This window comes from Cercospora kikuchii (genome assembly GCF_019650295.1).
Source record: "Cercospora kikuchii DNA, contig_00001, whole genome shotgun sequence".
NCBI lineage: Eukaryota > Fungi > Ascomycota > Dothideomycetes > Mycosphaerellales > Mycosphaerellaceae > Cercospora > Cercospora kikuchii.
The window spans coordinates 2,417,600-2,439,743 of NW_025408582.1; the positions used below are offsets into that span (position 1 = coordinate 2,417,600).

The 22,144-nt window shown below is 51.4% G+C and overlaps 13 protein-coding genes across 13 annotated transcripts; 7 read left to right on the forward strand and 6 right to left on the reverse strand.

Moving 5' to 3' along the window:
- Nucleotides 1–287: 287 nt before the first annotated feature.
- CKM354_000090300 (uncharacterized protein) lies at nt 288–1,569 on the forward strand (the record flags this gene model as incomplete). The annotated part of the gene is made up of 5 exons (XM_044796010.1): nt 288–446; nt 498–537; nt 590–896; nt 946–1,207; nt 1,261–1,569. 5 exons carry the CDS (start codon nt 288–290, stop codon nt 1,567–1,569), a joined length of 1,077 nt encoding a protein of 358 aa, XP_044651945.1.
- A 231-nt stretch (nt 1,570–1,800) lies between these two features.
- On the reverse strand, nt 1,801–2,799 carry CKM354_000090400 (uncharacterized protein; the record flags this gene model as incomplete). The annotated part of the gene is made up of 1 exon (XM_044796011.1): nt 1,801–2,799. The coding sequence occupies one exon, from the start codon at nt 2,797–2,799 to the stop codon at nt 1,801–1,803; it is 999 nt and encodes a 332-aa protein (XP_044651946.1).
- A 1,257-nt stretch (nt 2,800–4,056) lies between these two features.
- CKM354_000090500 (uncharacterized protein) lies at nt 4,057–6,005 on the forward strand (the record flags this gene model as incomplete). Its single annotated transcript, XM_044796012.1, has 6 exons — nt 4,057–4,606; nt 4,653–4,708; nt 4,766–5,118; nt 5,171–5,366; nt 5,423–5,888; nt 5,950–6,005. The coding sequence occupies 6 exons, from the start codon at nt 4,057–4,059 to the stop codon at nt 6,003–6,005; spliced, it is 1,677 nt and encodes a 558-aa protein (XP_044651947.1).
- A 233-nt stretch (nt 6,006–6,238) lies between these two features.
- Nucleotides 6,239–7,119, forward strand: CKM354_000090600 (uncharacterized protein; the record flags this gene model as incomplete). The annotated part of the gene is made up of 2 exons (XM_044796013.1): nt 6,239–7,017; nt 7,074–7,119. The coding sequence occupies 2 exons, from the start codon at nt 6,239–6,241 to the stop codon at nt 7,117–7,119; spliced, it is 825 nt and encodes a 274-aa protein (XP_044651948.1).
- Nucleotides 7,120–7,732: 613 nt separating this feature from the next.
- On the reverse strand, nt 7,733–9,229 carry CKM354_000090700 (proteasome regulatory particle base subunit RPT5; the record flags this gene model as incomplete). Its single annotated transcript, XM_044796014.1, has 3 exons — nt 7,733–7,756; nt 7,815–8,446; nt 8,497–9,229. 3 exons carry the CDS (start codon nt 9,227–9,229, stop codon nt 7,733–7,735), a joined length of 1,389 nt encoding a protein of 462 aa, XP_044651949.1.
- Nucleotides 9,230–9,973: 744 nt separating this feature from the next.
- Nucleotides 9,974–10,927, forward strand: CKM354_000090800 (uncharacterized protein; the record flags this gene model as incomplete). The annotated part of the gene is made up of 1 exon (XM_044796015.1): nt 9,974–10,927. One exon carries the CDS (start codon nt 9,974–9,976, stop codon nt 10,925–10,927), a length of 954 nt encoding a protein of 317 aa, XP_044651950.1.
- A 247-nt stretch (nt 10,928–11,174) lies between these two features.
- Nucleotides 11,175–12,107, reverse strand: CKM354_000090900 (uncharacterized protein; the record flags this gene model as incomplete). The annotated part of the gene is made up of 1 exon (XM_044796016.1): nt 11,175–12,107. One exon carries the CDS (start codon nt 12,105–12,107, stop codon nt 11,175–11,177), a length of 933 nt encoding a protein of 310 aa, XP_044651951.1.
- Nucleotides 12,108–12,484: 377 nt separating this feature from the next.
- On the reverse strand, nt 12,485–12,796 carry CKM354_000091000 (uncharacterized protein; the record flags this gene model as incomplete). Its single annotated transcript, XM_044796017.1, has 1 exon — nt 12,485–12,796. The coding sequence occupies one exon, from the start codon at nt 12,794–12,796 to the stop codon at nt 12,485–12,487; it is 312 nt and encodes a 103-aa protein (XP_044651952.1).
- Nucleotides 12,797–13,546: 750 nt separating this feature from the next.
- On the forward strand, nt 13,547–13,968 carry CKM354_000091100 (uncharacterized protein; the record flags this gene model as incomplete). Its single annotated transcript, XM_044796018.1, has 2 exons — nt 13,547–13,589; nt 13,640–13,968. 2 exons carry the CDS (start codon nt 13,547–13,549, stop codon nt 13,966–13,968), a joined length of 372 nt encoding a protein of 123 aa, XP_044651953.1.
- Nucleotides 13,969–14,631: 663 nt separating this feature from the next.
- Nucleotides 14,632–16,443, reverse strand: CKM354_000091200 (uncharacterized protein; the record flags this gene model as incomplete). The annotated part of the gene is made up of 1 exon (XM_044796019.1): nt 14,632–16,443. One exon carries the CDS (start codon nt 16,441–16,443, stop codon nt 14,632–14,634), a length of 1,812 nt encoding a protein of 603 aa, XP_044651954.1.
- A 1,153-nt stretch (nt 16,444–17,596) lies between these two features.
- On the reverse strand, nt 17,597–19,162 carry CKM354_000091300 (uncharacterized protein; the record flags this gene model as incomplete). Its single annotated transcript, XM_044796020.1, has 1 exon — nt 17,597–19,162. One exon carries the CDS (start codon nt 19,160–19,162, stop codon nt 17,597–17,599), a length of 1,566 nt encoding a protein of 521 aa, XP_044651955.1.
- Nucleotides 19,163–19,451: 289 nt separating this feature from the next.
- On the forward strand, nt 19,452–20,417 carry CKM354_000091400 (uncharacterized protein; the record flags this gene model as incomplete). Its single annotated transcript, XM_044796021.1, has 3 exons — nt 19,452–19,495; nt 19,563–19,663; nt 19,717–20,417. 3 exons carry the CDS (start codon nt 19,452–19,454, stop codon nt 20,415–20,417), a joined length of 846 nt encoding a protein of 281 aa, XP_044651956.1.
- Nucleotides 20,418–21,065: 648 nt separating this feature from the next.
- On the forward strand, nt 21,066–21,925 carry CKM354_000091500 (uncharacterized protein; the record flags this gene model as incomplete). The annotated part of the gene is made up of 3 exons (XM_044796022.1): nt 21,066–21,370; nt 21,434–21,785; nt 21,869–21,925. The coding sequence occupies 3 exons, from the start codon at nt 21,066–21,068 to the stop codon at nt 21,923–21,925; spliced, it is 714 nt and encodes a 237-aa protein (XP_044651957.1).
- Nucleotides 21,926–22,144: the final 219 nt, after the last annotated feature.

Here is a 22,144-nt window from a genome sequence, read left to right on the forward strand (position 1 = left end):
CCACATTGCTGTTCCGCCTGCCATGCAGGTGAAGTGCACCCGAAGTGTGTTGTCATTGCTAGCAACGACAGCCTATCACTCCCATGTAGATCGTCGCGGTCTGGGGATCGAAGTCAATCCGAATGAGCTACTCCCGGGATTTGAAGGAGAGAGCAGAGACCTAGCTCAAATTCGGAACTTTATGCGCAAAAGTTCAATAACAACCAACGGCCGAGAACAACACATATCTGTTGCACCTCTGCAGCCCGTTGCAATGAAGACCATATTTTTTCACCTTCTCTCCAGCCATGGTGGCAGGAAGCGGCCACGCATCTGGCGCTGCCGTTGTGGCGTCGTGTGTGACATTTAATGTTCTTGCTGCACTACTAACATTTGCTCGGTTATATACACGAGCCACAATCACCAGGACTCTTGGGCTAGACGATCACCTCGCGGCTTTTGCACTAGTGAGTGTTCTGTATCACCTCATGCAGTGGCTTTACCACTAACTGCAACAGCTTCTCGCTATTTTTCTGACCGTCTGCATGGTCAAGCAGGGTATTCAACAACACCTTGTCGACGCAGCTCCAGAAGCTGACATCACCTTCAGTACACTATGGAATGGGTCGACACTTCGATACGCTGACGCCAGACGATATGGTGCACTCATTGAAGTGGTTCTGGGCCTCCACTTGGACATATGCATTGGGTCTGGGCGTCATCAAGACATCCATTCTGCTACAATACCTCCGCTTCTTCACAATGAGGAAGTGGCGCATCGCGGCATTGCTTGTTCTGGCCATGAACGTCGTCTGGACCATCTGGGGCTTCTTTGCGTCCATCTTCTTGTGTCATCCTATCAGCGATTTCTGGGGCCCGCCGCAGACTGCTAATTGCATGAATCGAATGGCAGTATGGTGAGTGCACTCTGCAAAGTCCAACAAAGAGCTTACTCATGCCAAATAGGTATTCCATGGCTGGCGGGTCGATCTTCACAGATATCTGCACGACCCTACTACCTATCGCACCTTTGAATGCTTTGCAGTTTCCACGACGACAGAAGATGATTTTGATGGTCGTATTCGCATTAGGCGGGATGACCTGCGTTATTTCGATATTGCGCTTGCCTTCGCTGTACAACATATCGCAGTCGAAAGATGTATCTTGGGACAATCCATCTGCTGCTATTTGGTCGAGCATGGAGCTTTACGGAGGCATCATCTGCTCGGTAAGCAATTTTTCCGCTTTCTCCCCTGAACATCGTTGACCCATGACCCGCAGTGTCTGCCTACACTGAAGGGCTTAGTATCACGAATCTTCCCGTTGCTGTCATTTGGTGATAGCTACTATCAAACAAGATCTGGCGAGCGTCTCGGGAGTCTTGGCCCCAATCCTCATAATACATTCGCAAGCTCCAGCTGCGATCGAACGTTGCGAGAGAGTGCCTATGGCATCGAAAAGGCTGATAACCCGGAGAGTGGCCAGAATCTGGAATTGCGGAAGTGTCCTTCGACACTCAATAAGGATAAGAGACCCTCGTCGACGGTGCGGCCGGTGTCAAATGCCTGGGACGACGAGGACATCTTTTGAAAGTGTGAAGCGCGGTCAGACCTCGCATGTATACCAGACGCTCAACTCGCGATTTGGCAGAACGATGCGAGCGGCGTGCTCAACTTCAGGAATTCCCTCCACTGCACAAGAAAAGCAACCTCATTGAGACTTGATAAAAGCTACTCACGAATCTAGATTGAAGACCTCAAAAGCAAGAGCACATTTACAATCAATCAATGTACATATGAAAGAGAACAGAGCATTTGCTCATCAAATTCCCCTCCTCAGCGCCTCTTCTCTCATCTCGTTCAGAACCCGAAAGACTTCGGTCGCCATCACAATATACAAAGGTCGCCTCCGCTCGGCGCACACGTGAAATCGATCGGGATGCCATCGATGCAGTTCCTTCTTCAAATTCACTCCCGCGGCTTCGAACGTTTTGCGCAGCTGACACGAACATGCAATCAACGTTCTTTCTTCTTGATTGCATTGTGGTCTTGCGCATGGCGTGACGACAGGCAACGGTCCAGAGCATGGGTCCGGAAACCCGTTGATGAGCGCGTAGTTCGAGAAGCTCTGTGTGACGTATAGTTGCCACTGGCGTAATGCTACTGGATTGACGACTAGTGGAGCCAGCTTCGGCTGCTGTTGCTGAGATGGAAATGGTCGTCTGCGAGGACTCGGCTGCTGGTTTCGTGCGTTGTTTCGTCTCTCCTCTTCTGCTTCTTCTTGACGCAATCTCTCCTCCTCCGCGTCTCGTCGCGCCCTTTCGTCGACTCTCCGACGCGAGTTCTCCTCTTCTGCCTCGCTGCGATCTTGCTCCGGCCTTGTTTTACCGAACATATGTTTCCTCCAATACGCCTCCTGCTCAGGATGATCTTCCGCCTGGACAACAACTTTCTCTTGCACAAAAGGAATTTTATTCGAAGGATACTTGATCCTTCCCTGAACTTCTTCTACTTCCGCCCAGAGATTTGCTTTTGCATTAACTGCCCGCTCGAGTTCACGCCATAAGTGCAACAAATGCTCTTGGACAGCTTCTAGGTGCTGGCGACAGAGATTGAATCTATCGATGCAATTTGACAGTTCTGGAGAACCTTGCACATTGTAGCCGTGCATTCTTTGAACATATTGGAGCTCTTGCTCTGCTTCTTGGACTTGCTCGTCGGCAGTGGTGTAGGCGCGGTCCTGGATTATGAGTTCGTCGGTTAGCATAGCGACGGTGGCCTGCGCGGCGCGGATTTCGTTGAATAAGTGTGGCGCTGCCATCTTTTAGTTGTTGTCAGGTGTGCACAGATGGAGAGTTCTATAGCTGTGCTGGAGCAGGAACTCATGTTGATATTCTTCAAGCGAATCCGGTCAAGGGAACAAAGAGTATGTTCACAGACTGTTACAATGGAAGCTAGGTTTAGTTCTAATGTGGAGAAGGACAAAGACAAGCTGATTTAGATCAGTGAGCTTCTCGATAGGATCATCCACTCGCATGATTCTCGTCGGTCACATCGACAGCAGATCTGATGCTCATAGCGAAGCCTCTCGCTGATCGTATGTGTTGGTGTTGGGTGCGGCACATGGCAGATTTCGGGTTGGTGACAGGATGGAACACATCAAGTACACGAAATTTTGGCTTTTAGGCATCTTGAACACCTGGAGTTGACATTTCCGCTCCGTTTGCACTCCTGTTCTGACTTCCTTAACTTCGTGCATGTCGCCTATCTTGTAGTGTTCCTTGCGGCTTCAGTGGCGTTGATGCATCATATTCAAGGTGTTTGCAGGCATGATCAAGAGACCTGACAGCTGCAATTTTCGGATGGCGCTTGATCCAGTGTCCTGCGTTTTTGCGAGGCGGACATGTAGAAGGTACGTGAAGCTGGGCCTGGGAAAGGAGAAGGAGAAGGAGAAGAGAAATGGCCGAACTTGCTGCCTCAGGCTTCAACATCACCCGAGTCTTCCGTCGCGTCGAACACGTCCACAACAACTCGTGTCCTCCAACTCTTCTGCAACAATGGCCCTGCTTTCAAGCTTCCCGCACAAATGACAAACCTCAGTCACAGCCTCTTCACTGTGCAATTATTGTGCTATCGAGCGGATAGGTGGAAGATCATGCGCATGCATGCCGGCCGATCCGTCCTCGTATTCAGAACACCGTGAGCCTGGAAAGCAACCAGGAAGAGGCTCTACTTTGCTTTTCATTGCATGCTAGTACGTTCTAGTGCTGATTTTTGGTGTCAGAGGAGCTTCGGAAAAACAACTTTTCTCATCCTTTTAATTCGATTTCCTCTTACAGCTTCTTGAAACGTGATGAAAGCACAGCGAAAAGGGCTAACCCTGCACCGGGATGCTCGTGTGCTATCGTACGCAGTAAACACGGCACTAATTTTAGTGATCGTCGAACAGAACCCGTCGTAGATGGAATGATCAACATCGGGCTCGAATTCATGACACGAGAGTGCCGACTATTGTGAATAGCAAAAGGTAGAGGTTCCTCCCACCACAGCTCTGCGATCATCACCTTGTCTTGCAACCATGACCCAGCTCAAGCTTTGGGCACTACTTCCAGCACTGGCTCGCCTTGTAGCGGCAGAGTTTGGTGTTGCAGGTCAGCTTTTTGCCCTCCAAGGAGGATCTAACGTGAATAACGCAAAACTTGCCTGGGCTGCGGTCAGCGGTGCTTCCACCTATCGAGTTGAGCAACAACAGGGCACTGGAGGATATCAGACAGTTGCGACTGTTCCAGGAACAACGCATGATGTCTACGACTTGAACGCGGGATCTACGCACTCCTTCCGAGTAACGGCACTCAATGGTAACAGCCAAGTCGACCAGAGCAGTGTTGCCACACTCGCACCTTACACTGCTCAAGACACCTACAGTACACACGATAACACGCAGCCATCTCCAACGAGGCTCAAGTCGAAGCTTGAAGCCAATGGTGTCTACTATCGATACAACTACCAAACATACTCGAACGGAAGTTTCAATCGCTTCGTCGAACAGACGTCGAGCAATGGATATGATTTCACGGGCGACAAGACAGTCTTGACTGGTGTTACACTTTGTGCTCCAGCTAATTACAGTGGGTTATATGAAACATACTGCAATCATTGGCTGACATCGTGTAGGCTGCAAATTGGAGGCCATCACATTCCTCAAGCATCCATCCACGAACCAGTTTGTGGTATGTAAGCTGGTAGCTGATACTGGAGCTTTACTGACATGCTTTGCCCTTCTACAGATGTATGCACATTACGAGAAGTCACAGGATTATAGCCTCGGCTGGATCGCAGTCGCGCATAAGGACCCGACAGCGGAAGCCTTCACCTTTGATGGCGCGTACCGACCACTGGGACATGACTCCCGAGATTTGAATTTCTTCAACGATGGCGACTCGGCGTGGATCGTCACCAGCACCGACACCAATACGAATAACAACATATACTCGCTGACTTCGAACTGGACAGCCGTGGACAAGTTTCTGGTCCAAGTGAATAAGGGCGGACATCGTGAAGCCCCTGCTGTGGCAAAGAACAATGGGGTCTACTACCTTTTCACCTCGCGTGCCGCCGGATGGCTTCCTTCGCAGCCACAGTACGTGACTTGCATTGCATCTGTATTGAGTTGTTTGACTGACCTTGAATAGGTACATATCTGCCTCGAACATGGCGGGACCCTGGAGCTCACCTGTGAACGTTGGCAATACGGCCACGTTTGGCTCTCAGAGTGGTGGTGTCAGCCAACTGTCCAGCGGACAGCTCGCGATGAACAGTAACAGATGGAGCTCAAACTGGCCCACTAAAGGTGGACAGACTCGTCAACTTATGCTCCCCATCTCTGAGGTATGTGTAACCCCTATGATGCCTTATGGATCTATGCTGAGTACTCTTTTCCACAGGGCTCCGGAGGCTTCATCTCCTATCACTACTACCGCACAGTCCAGTACAGCGATGACGTTACCGCCAAAGGCCATGGTGTCTACGGCGTGCAGACCGGTCGCATCCTCTCAGATGGCAAGCCGAGCTCTAGCAGCGGGGGCAATACCAACATCGCCTCAGCCAATGATGGCATTCAGAATGATCCCGCGAACGTTTTCGTGCCCAATGGTGTTCCCTTCTGGTACCAGATCGATCTACAAAACGCTCATGCGATCTCTCAAGTCGATCTTTCGACCAAGCTGGTGCAGGGATCTGAGACTTTCTACAAGTACAATGTCACTGGTAGTACTGACGGGCAGACTTTTGAGCTCTTGGCAGATCAAACCAATGCCGTTGATGTCGGCTTTAGCGCAGCTTTTCCAACCTCGACGCAGCAGTTCAGGTACATCCGCATCAATGTTGAGAGTGTGGTGAATAATGTCAATGGTGAGCTTGATCTGTTCCTTGTTATCGGAACCACGTGAAAGTACTGACGAGTCGAATTTAGGTCAAGCTGCAAACTGGGCTGTAGGAATCCACGAAGTCACCGTGTACGGTAGCTGATTGTATCGCACGTCGTGATTGATTTGATTTGCTTCGCTTCAGCTTTTCATCTCCTTATCATGTTAAGCGAGGCGCGATATAACTGATACGAAGGTGGTGACCGTTGAGTGTCCTTCACTTGCGCTGCAGCGCGCAATCTTCGGTTAGTATCGCGCGGAAGGCACCAAGACAAACAAAGTGTTCCAAAACTTGTGTCCACCTCTACCACCTTACATACATCACATGTCGGCGCGATGACTCCGGACGGTGATGGCACCGCAGTGACAGATAACGTCTCCAACTCCACACCAGCAAAAGATCACCGCCTCGTCATTGACGGCCTCAGTCTTCAAAAGCTCGATAAACTCCAGTCTGTTGTCGTCGATCGCCTGGGCGGCGGTGGCTTTGGCGACTGGTGGGTTCACGGACACAAGTCCAGCAACGACAACAGACATCTCGCCCTCGAAGAAGTCTTCGCTCTGAAGCGCGCCATTGAGGACCTCAACTCAACTTTGACGCAGCAAGGTCGCGCTCCGGAACTCCTCGACAAGGAAATCAAGGCCAACTCGAAGGCGGCCGTCACAATGAACACGAAGACGAAAGAGACCATGCGCAGCCTTGTCGCCCAAGAAATGGAAGATAAGATGCGTGACATCAACATCAAGATGGAACGCATGGAGAGCAAGCAGGCAATCTTAGACAAAGAGAACAATGATCTCCGCGAAACAATCAAGTCTCTCGGAGTCAAGGTTAAGAAGAACTGCGACGCCGAAATCCGCGGCGTGTGTAAGACCATCGAGGATGTCAAGCGCCAAGCCGGAGAAGCCCAGGCAGCCATCAAGGAGGACGCCGAACATGGACTGAACGGTCTGCGCGCTGTCTTGAAAGAGACTCAGCAGGGTCTGGTGTTTGCCAATCGGAAGCTCAGTTGGACGCACGACCTCGCCCGACTTGGTCTGAACTTTTGCTTTCGTAACTTCGACGCCATTCGAAAGCAGGTCAAATACACCAACCCCGAGATTCCGGAATTCCCGTAAGTGCCTCTACACACGCAACTCGCACAACATTGATCTAAGCTGAATTAAACAGAAAGGTTAGCGATCCAAAGTACAAAGAGAAGTATCCAGATGTGTGAGGATGCTGCTGGGTACCTGCATGAAGCAGCGCAAACTACGGGATCTGGGAGAAGGACAGCCTCGTGGCAAGCTTGCCACGATCCTCGGTGGTATTCTACTAGGCAACCAATACGCCGGTGTACAGAGAGCAACGAGGAGGAAACCTCATACATGAAAGACTAGGCCAACGTTGACAGCGTAGTAGAGAGAGGATTTTCAAAACTCAGGAAGTAGACTTGAACGCAACATTCAGTAGAGGCGCCCCATTAGCGCTCGTCTCTGATATTGAGTATTTCAATAATGAGACAAGAAGTGGTTGTCCTCGGGGAGATCAGATACGGCGTGTCTACACTATCGCAGTCGCCTAACGTGGCTGATCGTTGAGATTATTGCGCAATACCGACTATCGAACGATGCAGGCAGCAGTCGCCACCTCAAACAGGGGATCATGGAAAACTGTGAAGTTCGTCTGTTTTGTACCTCGTTTGTCCTCGCTAGTCTGCCAGATCACGATGAAGCTAGAGATGTGGATTCGTAGACTTTGGTCGGATGTGAAGTCGATTGTGATTCGTGTCAAGTAGTATACATGATCTATCAACGCGCTTCGAAACGCAGTGCCTTGTAGCGTCGCGCTTAAGCATAGAAGTTGACAGTGTCCTATAGCTTTTGTTAGCAACGTTCTTCTTGCAGGTAGGTGAAAAAGTCCAGAACATACCTTCTTCTTTGCTTGCACTTCCGCAATGGCGTCCACGTAATGCTCATGTGAAATCTTGCTGTGCCCACTGCGCAACGCAATCATGCCAGCCTCGACACAAACCGCCTTCAGCATAGCACCACCGAACTCATCCGTGCTTCGTGACAGCTCAGGCCAGTTCACACCCTCGTCTACTGTCATCTTTCGGCTGTGGATGCGCAGAATTTGTGCTCGTGCCTCCTCATTCGGTAGAGGGAACTCGATCTTCCTGTCTAGACGACCAGATCTCAGCAGCGCAGGATCCAGCACGTCAACTCTGTTCGTCGCAGCCAACACCTTGATGCGGTCGTCTGATGCGAAACCATCCAGCTGATTCAGCAGCTCCAACATGGTTCTTTGCACTTCTCTGTCGCCGCTCTTCTCACTGTCGAAACGCTTCGTTCCTACGGCATCCAACTCATCGATAAAGATGATTGAGGGCGCCTTCTCTTTCGCAAGAGCGAAGCAATCGCGCACGAGTTTTGCACCATCTCCGATGAACATTTGTACCAATTGCGGGCCGGCGAGTTTGAGGAAGGTAGCTTCGGTTTGGGCGGCGCAAGCGCGAGCGAGAAGCGTCTTGCCAGTACCGGGAGGACCGTACATCAGCGCACCTGCAAATGTGTCAGTCAGAAGTCATTAGAAGCGGCGAAAACGAGCGTACCCTTGGGTGCCTTGATGCCGATCTTCTTGAAGCGCTCGGCCTCCTTCATCGGCCACACCACAGCCTCGACCAACTCTTCGATCTGCTTATCAAGACCACCGACATCTGTGTACTTCTCCGTCGGCTTCTCATCGACCTCCATGGCCTTGACTCTACTGTCGTACTCAGCGGGAAGCGTATCGAGAATCAGATATGAGTCCTTGTTAACACCAATAAGATCACCCGGCTTCAGCTTCTCGTGGTCGACCAAACCTATCAGCGGAAGGAAAATAGTCTGGCGTGTGGATGTCTTGATGACTGCCGATTTGCCGACACGAGTAGCGTCGAGATCGATGTTGGCGCCCTCCTCCTTCGCCTCCGCTTCCACGTCCAGATCCAGAATCTCGACTACGTTGCCCACGAGATAAGGTAATTGCCGGTTGTTGTCAATCTTGTCGACGTTGTCTTTGATCTTGTCCAGCATGCTCTGCTTCTCATGTGAGAGACGCTGGAACTCCGATTTCATGATGCGCGTGTCGTTCTCCAGTAACCTCCGTCGGGCTTTGATGTCGCGTGTGCTTGAGTTGAGGATTTCGGCATCGATCTCCTCCTCCTCTTCCTCCTTCTGCTCGCCGCTTGCATCTTTCATGTCGGCGTCCTTGTTCTGATCGTTCTTCTTGTCCTTGTCGCCATCGTTGTTCTCCTCCTTCTTGCCATCGCGCTCCAAATCATCGAGATCCTCGAGCGTCGACATGGTGGCGGGTGATAGCGGAAGTGCGCCAAGTAACGGGAGCGGTCAGGATGGCGCTGAAAGATGGCGGTGAGTGCGGTGGATGGGTGAAGTGGTGGGAGATGGTGGAGCGGGATGTGCGTGTTCGTGATGGAGTGTTTAGTGATGCATCGAGCTCCAGGCACAGCTGTTGACGAAAGGCAAGGCAAGCGAGCTGTTTCCGAACCCGAACCTCCGACCTCCGACCTCCGATGCCCACCTACATCTCCTTGTCTCCTTCACTTCAACCACACCACGCTATAGGCATCCATCACAGTATATTTCCCTGCTCACTGTTGTCAGTCCAGACGCGCTCTCACGTCCTTGATCTTGCTCAAGCAAGTGCGTACTAATGGGTACAATGCGTATCGCCGCCGTTACGCGCTTCCGCCACCGTGGCCACATAGGCGGCCTCAGGTCGTCAAGTAGGATCTTGGTAGGTTCACTAAGGACATACGGCCAGATGTGATCATACGCTGAGAACCTACCAATGAGGCTGTCAAGTTGGCCAGACTAAGGTGCATGCAATTGCTATTTGCTTCATATATACTACAAACGACCCCCCGTCAATCAGTCTCACATTCTCTCAGATTCATCTGGTCTGCTCATACGACGGAAGCCTGACTCCACTGATCAAGCACGCTCTAAGCCAACAAAGCTCCTTACTAGTTGTTTTCACACCTGCGACATACTTTCAGCGACGATAAGTGTACATACGTTACCACCAACATGCCGCAACGCAGATTCCAGAACTCATTCCCAGCCAAGGACTATTGGAAATTGGTCGACCCGAAATCGGTCTCTGAGGGAGACATGAAGTTTTATCTCCGGAGTAAGAATGTCACTCCCAGAAATTCTGACAACCGAGTCTCGCTGGAACATGCCTTCCTCCGTGCCCAGAATGGTCGCCCAGACTACCGTTTTTACGACTCTGCTGAGCTGGAGACCATCTGTCAAGCCCGTGGGCTACCCCATGAGGAATCCAGGTCCACAAATGCCAAGACTCTGAACCAAGCGGACAAACGGCAGACATTCGACCAGTTTATGGAGCTTCCGCCGGAGCTGAGATTGAAGGTCTACAAATACCACTTCGCAGACATTTGTGAGCGAACTTCTGAGCGCGAGCCAATTCCAGGCTCGTGTCGCGGTGACGAGATCGGAGGCATGCTGTTGCCAGAACCTCCCTTGACGAAGGCTTGCCGGATGATCAGAGCAGAGTCGCTTCCCACATGGTACGATGACACCACCTTCAACGTAGCCATCGGTCTTCAGTGGGATATACCTGACCCTGCCACCGGGGTACAACTCGTGCCACATTTTCAATTCAACGAGACTGAGAGATTCCTGCGCACGGCTTCAAGGGAAGCAATGCAACGCATTCGCAGACTTCACATCGTCGGTAAGCTTGATGTCTCCGGCGGCGGGGAATTCAGGCTAGCCTGCGACTACTACATCTACTTGCAGCCCAAGGGCAACATCGTCACCTCTGTACGCGCCAGGTGGGAGTCTTCACCGGCTGCAAGTGCTCGTTCCGGAAATGTGGCAACGGAGAAGGATGTGCGAGAAGCCATGACTCGTAGACTGAACATTTTCGTCGAGGAGAATGCCTCCACCAAAGATGGATTCACGGCGAGAACACTTGACCCTTTTGGCAAACTCTTCAAAGCTATCGGAAGTGACTGAGCCGCTTTGTGGCCGAAAGCAGCATGCAGCGTGCTGTTATGGTGCTGAAAGCTGACATGCAGGTGTACATTACGATCTACGAGAACGAAAGAAAGCAACGACTATGTATTTTTCGATTGGTAGCAGTTGACAGCGCAAGACTGCTGCTCTCCATTGGTCACAGCTAGGTATGCACTCAATAATATGCCCATCATCGTCTCCAATATGTCATTACTCATCCTCGCCCGCGACCCCCATCTCCCATCTCTCATACATTGTTGTAAAGACGCAGAATCCCATCTCTGACCCCACTCGTCAGCAGAATACTACCCCTCTCGTCCCGACACTCTTCAATGAGCTTCTTCACACGCCTCTCCAACCCCGACCGAACAACCTCGAAACCCTCGTCACCCCAGAGCAAAGGATGATACATAGACTCCACGGGGTCTAGGCGAATGACCTTCGTCTGTGCATCAATCACAATAAGCCAATTCGAAAGTTGCGATGTTATCACCCACATCTGTCCGAAGATGCGCAAGTGTCGAATTGGGTAGATTCGAGCCATCATAAGGAAACGCTGGTCCAGGCGGCACCATTCGTTGAGGGAGTTGGTCAAGCTCGGTTCGTACATGGTATTCCAGGTCTGCTGAAACTTCAATGTGAAGTTGCAGGTGTTGTGGAAAAGGTTCAGGCTCTCTGCTCTGATCAATTTGTTGACTTTGGTGATTGGTGGCTGGGCCCAGAGATGCTCCGGGTTCTCTGCAGTGGCCTCGAGGTCTTGAAGATGGAATTTGTAAATCATGACTCGAAGCTCTGCCGGCAAATCAAGAAATTTGTCGAACGTGTTGTAGGTATCATGAGCTTCCAGGTACTGTGCCAACTCTTTTCGAGCAGCAATTTTGCCTTTTGCGAGATTGTCGGGTAGTTTGTAATGCTTTCGGACACAAATGCGCTCGAGCTCCGTAAAGGAGTACTTGTCGAATACCAGCAGTCCTCGTTGTACACGGTAGGACAACTCATATAACCTGCCGATTGAAGAAGTCTTTTTGTATGATATGCCCTTCGAGTCCAGGTTGCGTCTTGCCTCTGCGCCGCTTTTCGGTGCAACTAGCTTCCAGTAGTTTTCGGCCGTCTCACCAAAGACAGCGGATCGTGTGGAGACCACCATTGTCTGATTGATGTTGGTGTTGAGATCTGCCATTTTGACTGGTCCTACTACTTGAGGTGAAGGGCGTCATGATAGGTGTAGAGAACATCTAATAAAGTTGGAACAAAGTTCGCGACTAGTGAATGGTCGAGTGAATGGTGTCTCATTGATTCTTTGTAATCAAAGACTTTGTCTTGAGTAAACAGCCTGATCGATGTCGCGTGACTAGCATTTGCACTGCTCCCACTCTATCGAGTTAACATACTGGAAACTGAAAGAATGTAGTAATAGGTTGCCGTGGCGTCCCATGGAACACCAGTATTTTTCTACCTCAACGAATGTACACATCGACTACTCCATCATCTCACCCTTTCTTCACCTCCACCCTTTTTTTCTCAATCCTCTCTCCATGTCTCTACTGTCCAATCAATCTAAGCTGTAAAAGTCAAGTCCAGACCCTCGCACTGAATCGCAGTCCACAAGAACCAGTCACCGTGGTAGCTCTGCTCCTGACGAGCGAACTGCCTCAAGCATCCGAATTTGCTCGCATCTCCGTTGACGCAGATGTTTCCTTGCGTCTCTGCTTTAATACATTGTCCTGAGGCCGTGAGGGTGTCGACAGCATCGGCTGGTGAGTACCGGGAGTCAACCCAACGCCCAGCATCATTGTTCCTGGCGCAGGAGCATTGAGCAGAGATAGTGGTGGCCAAAGCGGCGATGATGGAGATGGTGCTGAAATGCATTTTGCTGCTGAGTGGTCAGAAGATGATATGATTTGAGTGCAGAGACACGGGTGTCTGATGATGCGTACTCGAAAAGTGTTTTGTTTCGAAGAATCTTTTGTGGAAGGTCGTTGATATCTTGCTGTTCTGCTGTTGGAGATGATGTTGTGTTGATGCTGATGGGGTCCTTTCATCGGGTTTGAACCAGGACTTATATATGCAATTGCTGTCAGGCTGCCCATGCGCGATTTCCTTCATGCGCTCCATCATGCCGCCGGATCTGCTCGACACAATGGCCTCTCCGTCCCTTCATGGTGTTGGTATGATTTCATCAGGACCAATTGGATCTTGTCCGTAGGAGCCCATGAGATGATCTTTTCATATTCTGGTCCTCAGGACAGTCCGGTCACATAAGCGGTCTCTGAGGAGCACATCCTCGCCACATACGCCACCCCTGTATAGCAGTTGCACTTTAGTATCATCCCCGACTTACGGTTATAACTTGCCATTGGCCATGTTGGTATGCTGCATTGGCCACATCCTGGCTCTCACGTCGATCTGGCGGCGAATAGTAGCGGTGTTGGTGGTATGTGGTCAACGCGAATTGCTATTCCATTGTGCAAAAGACTTCAGCGATGGATGTTACCAAAATTTGTGGTGATGATGATATGCTCCCCGAACCAATTAATCGCAGGCCTTCGTCAGTGGCGGTTGATCCTCTGCGGCTGATGCAGTTTGTCATGCTAGTCCGGGCTGAGAGATGAGGTCGACATGGATTCGGAAAATTCATCAACCGTGGAAAGCGCCATTAACGGTATTGTCTTCTAGTCGCTAGCCCTAGATTGTGCTAAATTTCTCTTGCAGAAGTGGTGTCGTGGCGGAGTGAAGGGGCCGATCCCACCACTATACCGCTTACTCATTTTGTTTACTTCCTTCCCGTCGTCTCCCGACCACGGAAGCATGCACTGCTATGCAAGGCACAAAGTCAACAGCAAGCCATGCCAACCTCAACTCTCATCACGGAACAAGATCTTCTCTATCTGACCGGTCTCTCCGAAGACAATCTTCTCTGGCTCATACAAGCTCTGTTCAGCGGCACACTCTGGATGTTTGGCGAGTTCATGGACGATCCAGCCTACATTGAGGAAGGCGACGCTCATGAGATCATGGAAGGAATGGCATATGGCGGATGAAATAGACTCCGATCTTACGAAAAGGATGAATCTCCGAATATAATGCCTCGCCTGAACCCAACTTTGCTTTGCCAAGACTACACCGGCACTGCTTCCTTCATACGCAGATCTTGACCGCTCTCCGTTAGCGGGAGGAACACCAGATGTTGGATAGACGTACGAGGCGGCGGAAGATTGTCCCGTCCAAACGCACGGACGATTTGTCGAATCAAGATGTTGGACAAAAGTCAGAAGATGAGCTGAAGTTCGGAACAGCCATCAATCTCGCAGCTCCACATGACGCGCTCGCGAGATCTCCCACCGGTGCTCTGATCATGCTTCGAAGAGAAAAGTTGAGCGTGCCTGTAGTGACCAGTCAACAAAGCAGAGATTTACGCAAATGGACATCAGAAAGGTCGAAACTTCGGGAGAGATCGAGTTGCTGTAAAGGCATCTTTATTATACTGCAATCTGTCTGTATGCAGGAAATTCATAAACGATCGTCACAGCTCGAAACGAGCAATACTATTCCACCAAATTGTTATAAACATGTTTCACATGAACATGTGTCATTCTCGAAGTTCCATATCCTAGCATTTGTTCCTCTTTCATGGTTCGATCGAGCCTTATGCCGCTCGTATCGAGCAGATTAAATCTGCTTACACCACGTCAAACTCTCATGATTTAGCAAGCTGTGATGTAGACACCGATTGGCGAAGGGTTCCAGTCCTGGAAGAACTCCAACTCAAGTCCACCCTCGCCCTCAGCCTGAACTGCAATCGTCTTGCCAGCCTCGCACTTGCCGGTAGAGATGACACGTCCCTCCTGGCCAGGCTGAACGTTCTTCACCCTGCCCAAGTTCTGCTTCTTGCTTGGGGCTGTGTCTTTGCTCGTCTTCTCGGTCACACCAGCACTCAGCTCGGAGAAGTTGATGCTTCCCTGACCATTGAATGTGAAGGCGGATGTCTCAAGGTCTTCTTGCTTAGGGAAGAGGAAGACAACAGAGCATGTCTTCTCGGAGTAATCAGCTGGGATGTCGAAGCTGAAAATTGTAGATTTGGAAGATGAGATGGTAGCGTTATATTGTGTTCCGAAAGCCTTGGAGCTTTCTTCCGACGAGATCGGGATGATGAGGTGTGGGGTTTCGTAGGCACCAGACAGATCGGCTGCGCATGCACTGCCTCCGCTGGTGGAGGGCTGCGTGTTTGATGGGGCTGCTTGAGTCTCAGCTGGAGCGGTTTGAGCTGGTGTGCTTTGAGCCTGGGCGCTTTGGACGTAGGTGCTCTCGGCTGGTTGCTCTCCGGTAGTGGGGTACTGAGCTGGCGCACTCTGAACTGGAGTTGTCTGCTTCACAGTGGACTCGACAGTCTTGGTCTCTTGCTTGGTAGAGGCAATTGGAGTGTAGGCAGGAATGGACGTCTTGACAGTGGTCTCAACTGTTTGGGTCTCCTGCTTGCCTGATGTCACTGGGATGTATGCGGGCGCAGACTGCTTGACAGTGGTCTCCACCGTCTTGGTCTCCTTGCCTGGCTTCACTGGCGTGTATGCTGGGAAGGAGCCCTCCACGGTCTTGGTCTCTTTTTTGCTTGAAGCCACCGGCGTGTGTGCCGGAACAGACTCTTTAACAGTAGTCTTCTGGATCAAAGTGGATGGCTTGTCCTCCGCAACGGTCGATGGCTGTGCTGGAGGCGCAGTGTTGTGTGGCACTGGGTATGCCGGGGGTGTCTCTACTGATGCTGTCTGTGTCTGCTTTGAAGCCGGCTGGGTATCCACTGGGTATGCTGGAGGACTTTCGATCGAAGCTGGAACGGTCTCTTTTGATGCAGAGATCTGTTGTGAGGCCACAGAAGAGGGAGCACCGTATGCCGGGGCGGATGATGGAGCACCATATGCCGGGGCGGATGAAGGTGCACCGTATGCAGGAGCAGATGGCTGGCCGGCCGAAGTTGACACGACAGGCACCACAGGCGTAGACTCGACCTTTGTCGTGGCAGCTGTCGCGGCCGATGATGCTACGCCGGTAGAAGCAGCGCCATCATTGTCAGAGCCACTGCATTGTCCGCCGGTACTCAACGTGATCTCAACACAGTCTTCCTGGCCCTCGACTGGAGTGGTGTAAATGTTCCATTCCTTGTCTTCGGTCGTAGCGCCGCAAGCGAAGAACTTAGTGTCGCCATTGAACTGCACTTCGCCTCCTTGACTGATCGAAAACCCCGGAGTTGGCGTGGCGCCCTCGTCACACTGGAACTGAGATGTTGGAGGAGTCAGGATACAGCCTCTGTTGTTGGAGTCCTTTATAGCCCCATCTTCAAGAGAGTAGGTCGCAGCTTGGAAGCTGCCACCAATGCGGTTCTGTCCATCATCAAGCTGTCCGACTGTACCAGAGGCGCCGCCTGCAGCTGTGAGCTGGAACTGGCACTGGCCGTTGTCCTGTCGAGGAAGGACTGCGCCAGCTGCACCAGCCACGAGGCCGGCTGTGAGGAGGAATGTGGTCATTATAAAAGCGAAAAACAATTAATGATTAAAACAATCTTGAGAGAACGATGGACGGGCGATGGAAGTCCAAAGAGGATGAGATGCTCGATCCTTTTGGGCACCTAGATGACCTGTTTATATGGACGAGCCACAGAGAGCTAGCACCCAAGACAACGTCCTTGATTAATGATGCGTTACCTGAGTGACATCTTCATGACCCGCCTATCGAGGGAGACCGGAAAGACCACACAGGAACCATCGAAGTCCATGAGACACGCAAGCACTTGGATCATGCATCTGCTCCTGTAGCAGGAGTTGCATCAGGGGAATCGGGCGTTTCTTTGAGCATCGCTGAGGTTTCTCCACGTTCTTTTTGCCAGCTCGAGGGCGGCGCCTGGAATGAAGGCCAGAGAGCCAATTGAGTTGAGCTGTGTGGTTCTGTACCTTGCAGGCGATCCTTGTGACGAGTGTCAGTCTAGCGCAGGAACACATCATTCCCGACAAAAGAGGCAAGAAATTGATACAAATGGCGCAAGCCCGGCTGGTGAAGAACCGCGCTACCCCAACGCGCCAGTCTTCGATGCCTACAGTCCTACTATTTCGGTGCTGTTGTTGGATGCTTTCAACGATTCCGTTATTGCAGCAATATGTGACATGGTTGTTCCCAACACGTCGCATTCGAGGAGAGTGCTGGTCACATGTGTGCGGACCAGGTATTCTTCAGGCCGACTGCACAACAAAGTTCGACGTCAAAGATTTTGCCAGGGAAGTGTTTGCAGCCGACTTCGTGTTGCAAAACATGAGCTGACGACGTGAAGTTGACTATGAGATCATATCTGTGGAACACGTTACTAAGAATTTTTTCCATCCCAAGCATTGCGGTTCTGTTCCGCAGGATGCCCATGCGGATGTGAAGGAGAATTGGTGGACCGAAGATTCGCATCCGATTCCCCTACTGATTCAGTGCATGCGAGAGCACTATGTAGTGCTGTGACTGAGTCGAAGTGATGTTGAGAAAGGCACACGCGGCAGCACCGCGCCTGTGCCAAAGCGGCTAGCCTGTGCCAGGATCCGAGTGAGGTCAACTTATGTCATATGTGGTCGGTGCCAACTCCGTCAATGCCGTACGCTGATCGATGCCTGCCTGTGAGGAGAGAGCACGCCGTATCCGGGCTCAAGAAGCACGACTGGTTGCTGTACCCGACACGTTCCGCTGCCACCACTGCTGCCAATCGACGACTGTACGCTCTCTCCGCGCCTCTTCCGCCGCGAAAACGGCCGCGTGCGAACGTATGATTTCTTCCATCGTACAGCCAAGGTGCTCCACCTGGGCTGCTGCGACGCTCATCGATCCGCTATTAGTCGCGATGATGGCCTTCAAGAACTGCTGTGTCAGGCCGTCATCTCCGCCTCCATGGTGCGAATTCTTCGGCACTTCTGGATTGTACGATTCTGTCGTATCATTCGTGAAGTCGTGCACTGTGATGCTTTTGCTGTCATACGCGATCTCTCCAGACGTGCCGTAAATCCGTCCTCTGCGTTCGCATTGAGCCAGAGTCTGAGCAATCATGTGGAAAGAGGCTGTCTTGGCTCCTAGACCAGGTGAGTGGTCATCCCATTCGATTGTCACATACTGATCATCGCAAACATCGTTATCACTCTCCCAAACGCACCTGCCGTACCAGGACCTGCCTTCAATGTCTGCAACAGGTGTGGTTTTCGCATCGTAGTCTTCTCTGAGGGTTTCCAAGAGAGCTTGCTTTGCGCTCTCGGCGCCTTTCGTCGTGAGTATATGTTCAACTTCTGGATTAGCAATTTCTACAGGCCACTTCGCATTGCCTTTAGCAAGGTGTCTATCGTGATAGATTCGAACAGCAGAGTATTTGCACGTATCTCGAATTGGGCACGAGACACAGTTCGTAGCTTCGCCGGCCTCTTTTGGCTTCTGTGAACGCCTGTACTGCTTTAGCGAGCCAGACGAGCTCAATCGAGCTGGAAGATGAGTCGAATCTGCGCTGTTCGGGAGGGGTGAACACAGCATCCACAGAATGAAATCAATGTCATGACAGCTTTTCGTCAATAAGCTGGGCGCGGTTGTAGACTCTTTCCGCCAATGGCCACGAACGTACGAGTGACTGAAGTGCCACCAACCAACAGGCTCCGTGTGTTCGATTGACAAGATATCGCCAATGATCCGCTTTTCACGAACAAGATGGCGGAGGAGCATGTTGTGCGGGCTGTATCGCAGCACATGGCCAATTGCGAAAATGCGTTCCTCTGCAGCGCAAATCGATCTTTCAATCTTCAGACAGTCCGCCAAGGTAGTTGCCAGCGGCTTCTCAGCCATAATGTGCAGACCGAGAGGGGCAACCGCTGTCAAGACTTCGATATGATGCTCATCGTGGACACAGATGAAGACTCCATCAACACCTGGAGGTACAGGAACGCCAGCGGCCTCGTCCTTCCGTCGCTGTAGCTCGTACTTGATGTACTGTTTCCAGCCAGCGAACTCTTGCTCCGGCGTGGCATCCGCACCAGGCCAAATGAACCGTGATCCGAGGAGTTTCCGTTTGAACTCAACTGGCTCAGCTACCGCCGCCACGACACCCAGGCCGGAGTCGACGACTGCTCTGGCGTAGCCATTTCCTCGGCTGCCTGCACCGATTATGAGAAGCCGCGGCTTCGCTGAAGAAGTTGCTGGCTCGTTAGACGGCCCATCGTCGTTCATCAAAGGAGCCATGGCTAAAGTGGGAAACGCGTCGAGGACGAATGTCAGCTCAGCTGAAGGTAAGCAGATCGCCAAGAACTTCCTGGGCGCCTGACTTTGCAAGGCATCGATGGTAAGCTCGGACGTCGCTCTTGACATTTCCGTCATCACCGACGACCGAGGTTGTTCTGCAGCTGTCAACCCATGCGAGACGAGCTGTACCGAGTGCGTGTAGAATATGTAGCCTTTGCCGGTAAGACAATTTCCCACTCTGTCTCTTACTTCAACCTCTACGCATACACCTCGACAATAGACAGCAAAAATGGCACCTCAACTTAACTACCCTAGTGGAATGTTTAAGGGACAGTAAGTGTAGATGGTCGAAGGCATTGCCTGAATGTTTCCGTCTGAACAGAGTCTGACGCTACTCCAGGACCGCAATCATCACAGGATCTGGCCAAGGTATTGGTGCTGAAGCCGCGAGACTCTTTGCAAACGAGGGAGCAAATGTTGTCGTTTCAGACATTGACGGCAGTTCGTACTTCGAAGGTCCAGGCATATGATGGTAGAGCTGACGAGTATGGCAGAGAAGGGACAAGCAGTAGCCGATGCGATCAACAAGAGCGGCGGACGAGCGATCAACGTGCCCGGCGATATCCTCAGCGACGATTACATCAAGGAGCTCGTGAAGAAGTCGGCTGAATTTGGGGGCGGAAAGATCCACATCATCATCAACAATGCCGGATTCACATGGGACGGCGTGATCCACAAGACGACGGACAAGCAATGGGACACGATTGTGAACCTGCACGGTACAGCTCCATTCAAGCTCATCCGAACTGCTGCCCCATACTTCCGTGTCAAGGACGGCGAAACACGCAGCATCGTCAACATCTCGTCCACCTCTGGCATCCACGGCAATGCTGGGCAAGCCAACTACGCATTCGCAAAGGCTGGTGTCACAGGTTTGACCAAGGCCATTGCAAAGGAGTGGGGTCCGAACTTCGGCGTCCGCTGCAATACCATCGCTTTCGGGCACATCATGACCCGTCTCACTGCAGCTAAAGAGGAGGGAGCTTTCGTGACAACCCCGGATGGAGAGAAGGTTGCCCTTGGCATTCCGCAGAAGCAAAAGGATGCTGCTGGCTCAGCGGCTCACGCCGACATCCCTCTGCGTAGGCCCGGAACAGCCACTGAAGCTGCCAGTGCAGTCATGGCTGTGTGCAGTCCGCTTTTCAGCTACGTGACAGGCCAGACGATCAGCGTTACTGGTGGTCGCAACTGCTAGACGATGTATTATTATGAATCAACGTTCAAAGCTAACATGCCAATATCTTCAACTTCTCAATCTCTGAAATAATAAAGGCTATCCAGGTCGAAGGAGCAAGTCTCGGAACATGAACTCTCGCCAGCATAGCAGAGCCCGCAGGGTACATGTACTCAAGCAGATTTTCGAGAGTCATCATGTGGGTCAAATTCAGCCTATGTTGTTTCAGCTGACAAGCGAGCCGTATGGCATAGAGAGAGCCGAGTTCGCCAAGAATGCAACTATATCCACTTCCTGCGTGATTGCAGCTCATCATGCCAACCACATGCAAATGCCCAGGTTTTATCGCGCACGAGTCTGACAAAAAGCAGCACGATGAACGGAGAGGGTGCCGAATGAAGTCAAGATGATCGACCACATACTGCCCAGAGAGCTGTTGCACAATGATCGAAGAGCCACACCACTTATGTCCTGGCCAAGGGACTCGACCAGATGCGTTTCGTCCGCGAAATAGTCTTGTTTGGAGCCAGATCGTACCGCGAGCCACTATAGAGGAGGCAAAGAGATATAAGAACAGCCAGCCTACACTGTATTGTGAGGAGTTCAGCTTCAGGATCACAACGCAACAATCAAACAGATCACAAACCACCGGACTTGAGGTCACACAAAATGCCTCCTCTCTCCAGCATCGTCCTCGCGGCTTTTGCTGCCCTGGGTAGCTCAGCCATGCCAGTAGACTCGGCCTTTGATGCCAATGAAATGGTCAACGCCACAGATGCCGATGTTCCACTCCTCTTCAAGCGCCAAGGCATCCCATCAGGCACCGGAACCAACAATGGCTGGTACTACAGCTGGTGGAGCGATGGCAGCGGCACCCATGTCTACAACAACGGCGCCGGAGGCTCCTACAGCGTCGAGTGGTCTGGCAATGGAAATTTCGTCGGCGGCAAGGGATATCAGACTGGATCTGCGAGGTAATGATCCCTTTCCTTAGCGCACAGTATTGGTTGATGGATCAATCATTGACATTAGCCTAGAACCATCTCGTTTGATGCTACCTTCAACCCTCAAAACAACGGGAATGCTTACCTGACCGTTTATGGCTGGACTCGCAGCCCTCTGGTCGAGTACTACATTCTCGAGAACGTTGGAGAATATAATCCTTGCGCCTCTTCCCCTCAGCCCAAAGGTTCTGTGACCATCGATGGCTCTTCTTACCAACTCTGCCAGAATACTCGCACGAATGCTCCATCGATCGATGGGACACAGACATTTCAGCAGTATATTTCTGTCAGGCAGAGCAAACGGTCAAGCGGATCTGTGGATGTTGGCGCACACTTCGAAGCATGGGAGGCGGCGGGTATGCAGTTGGGTGCCAATGATTATCAGGTGAGTTGCTCATGCCATATTTCTTGGTATTTGGATCATGGGGTCGTTCCGAACTTGTGGCTGACGACTGGTGAATGTGACAGATCTTCGCTACGGAAGGATACAACAGTGCTGGAAATGCGGAGGTGACTGTTTCCTAGAGATCAATGTGGAGTAAGACACGCACATGGGAGTATGTGGAGGCGATGAACGCACATGAGTTCAGCATGTGTTCGTTCACGTGGTCGTTTGTTACTCCTCTTCGCATGCATGAGTCAAGGAGATAATCCGAATGTACACATGTGCGACACAGCAGCAGGTGTGTTTTTCCACTACTGTGTCTCTACACTAGTGGCATATGATCTCAAAAGTGGTATGAT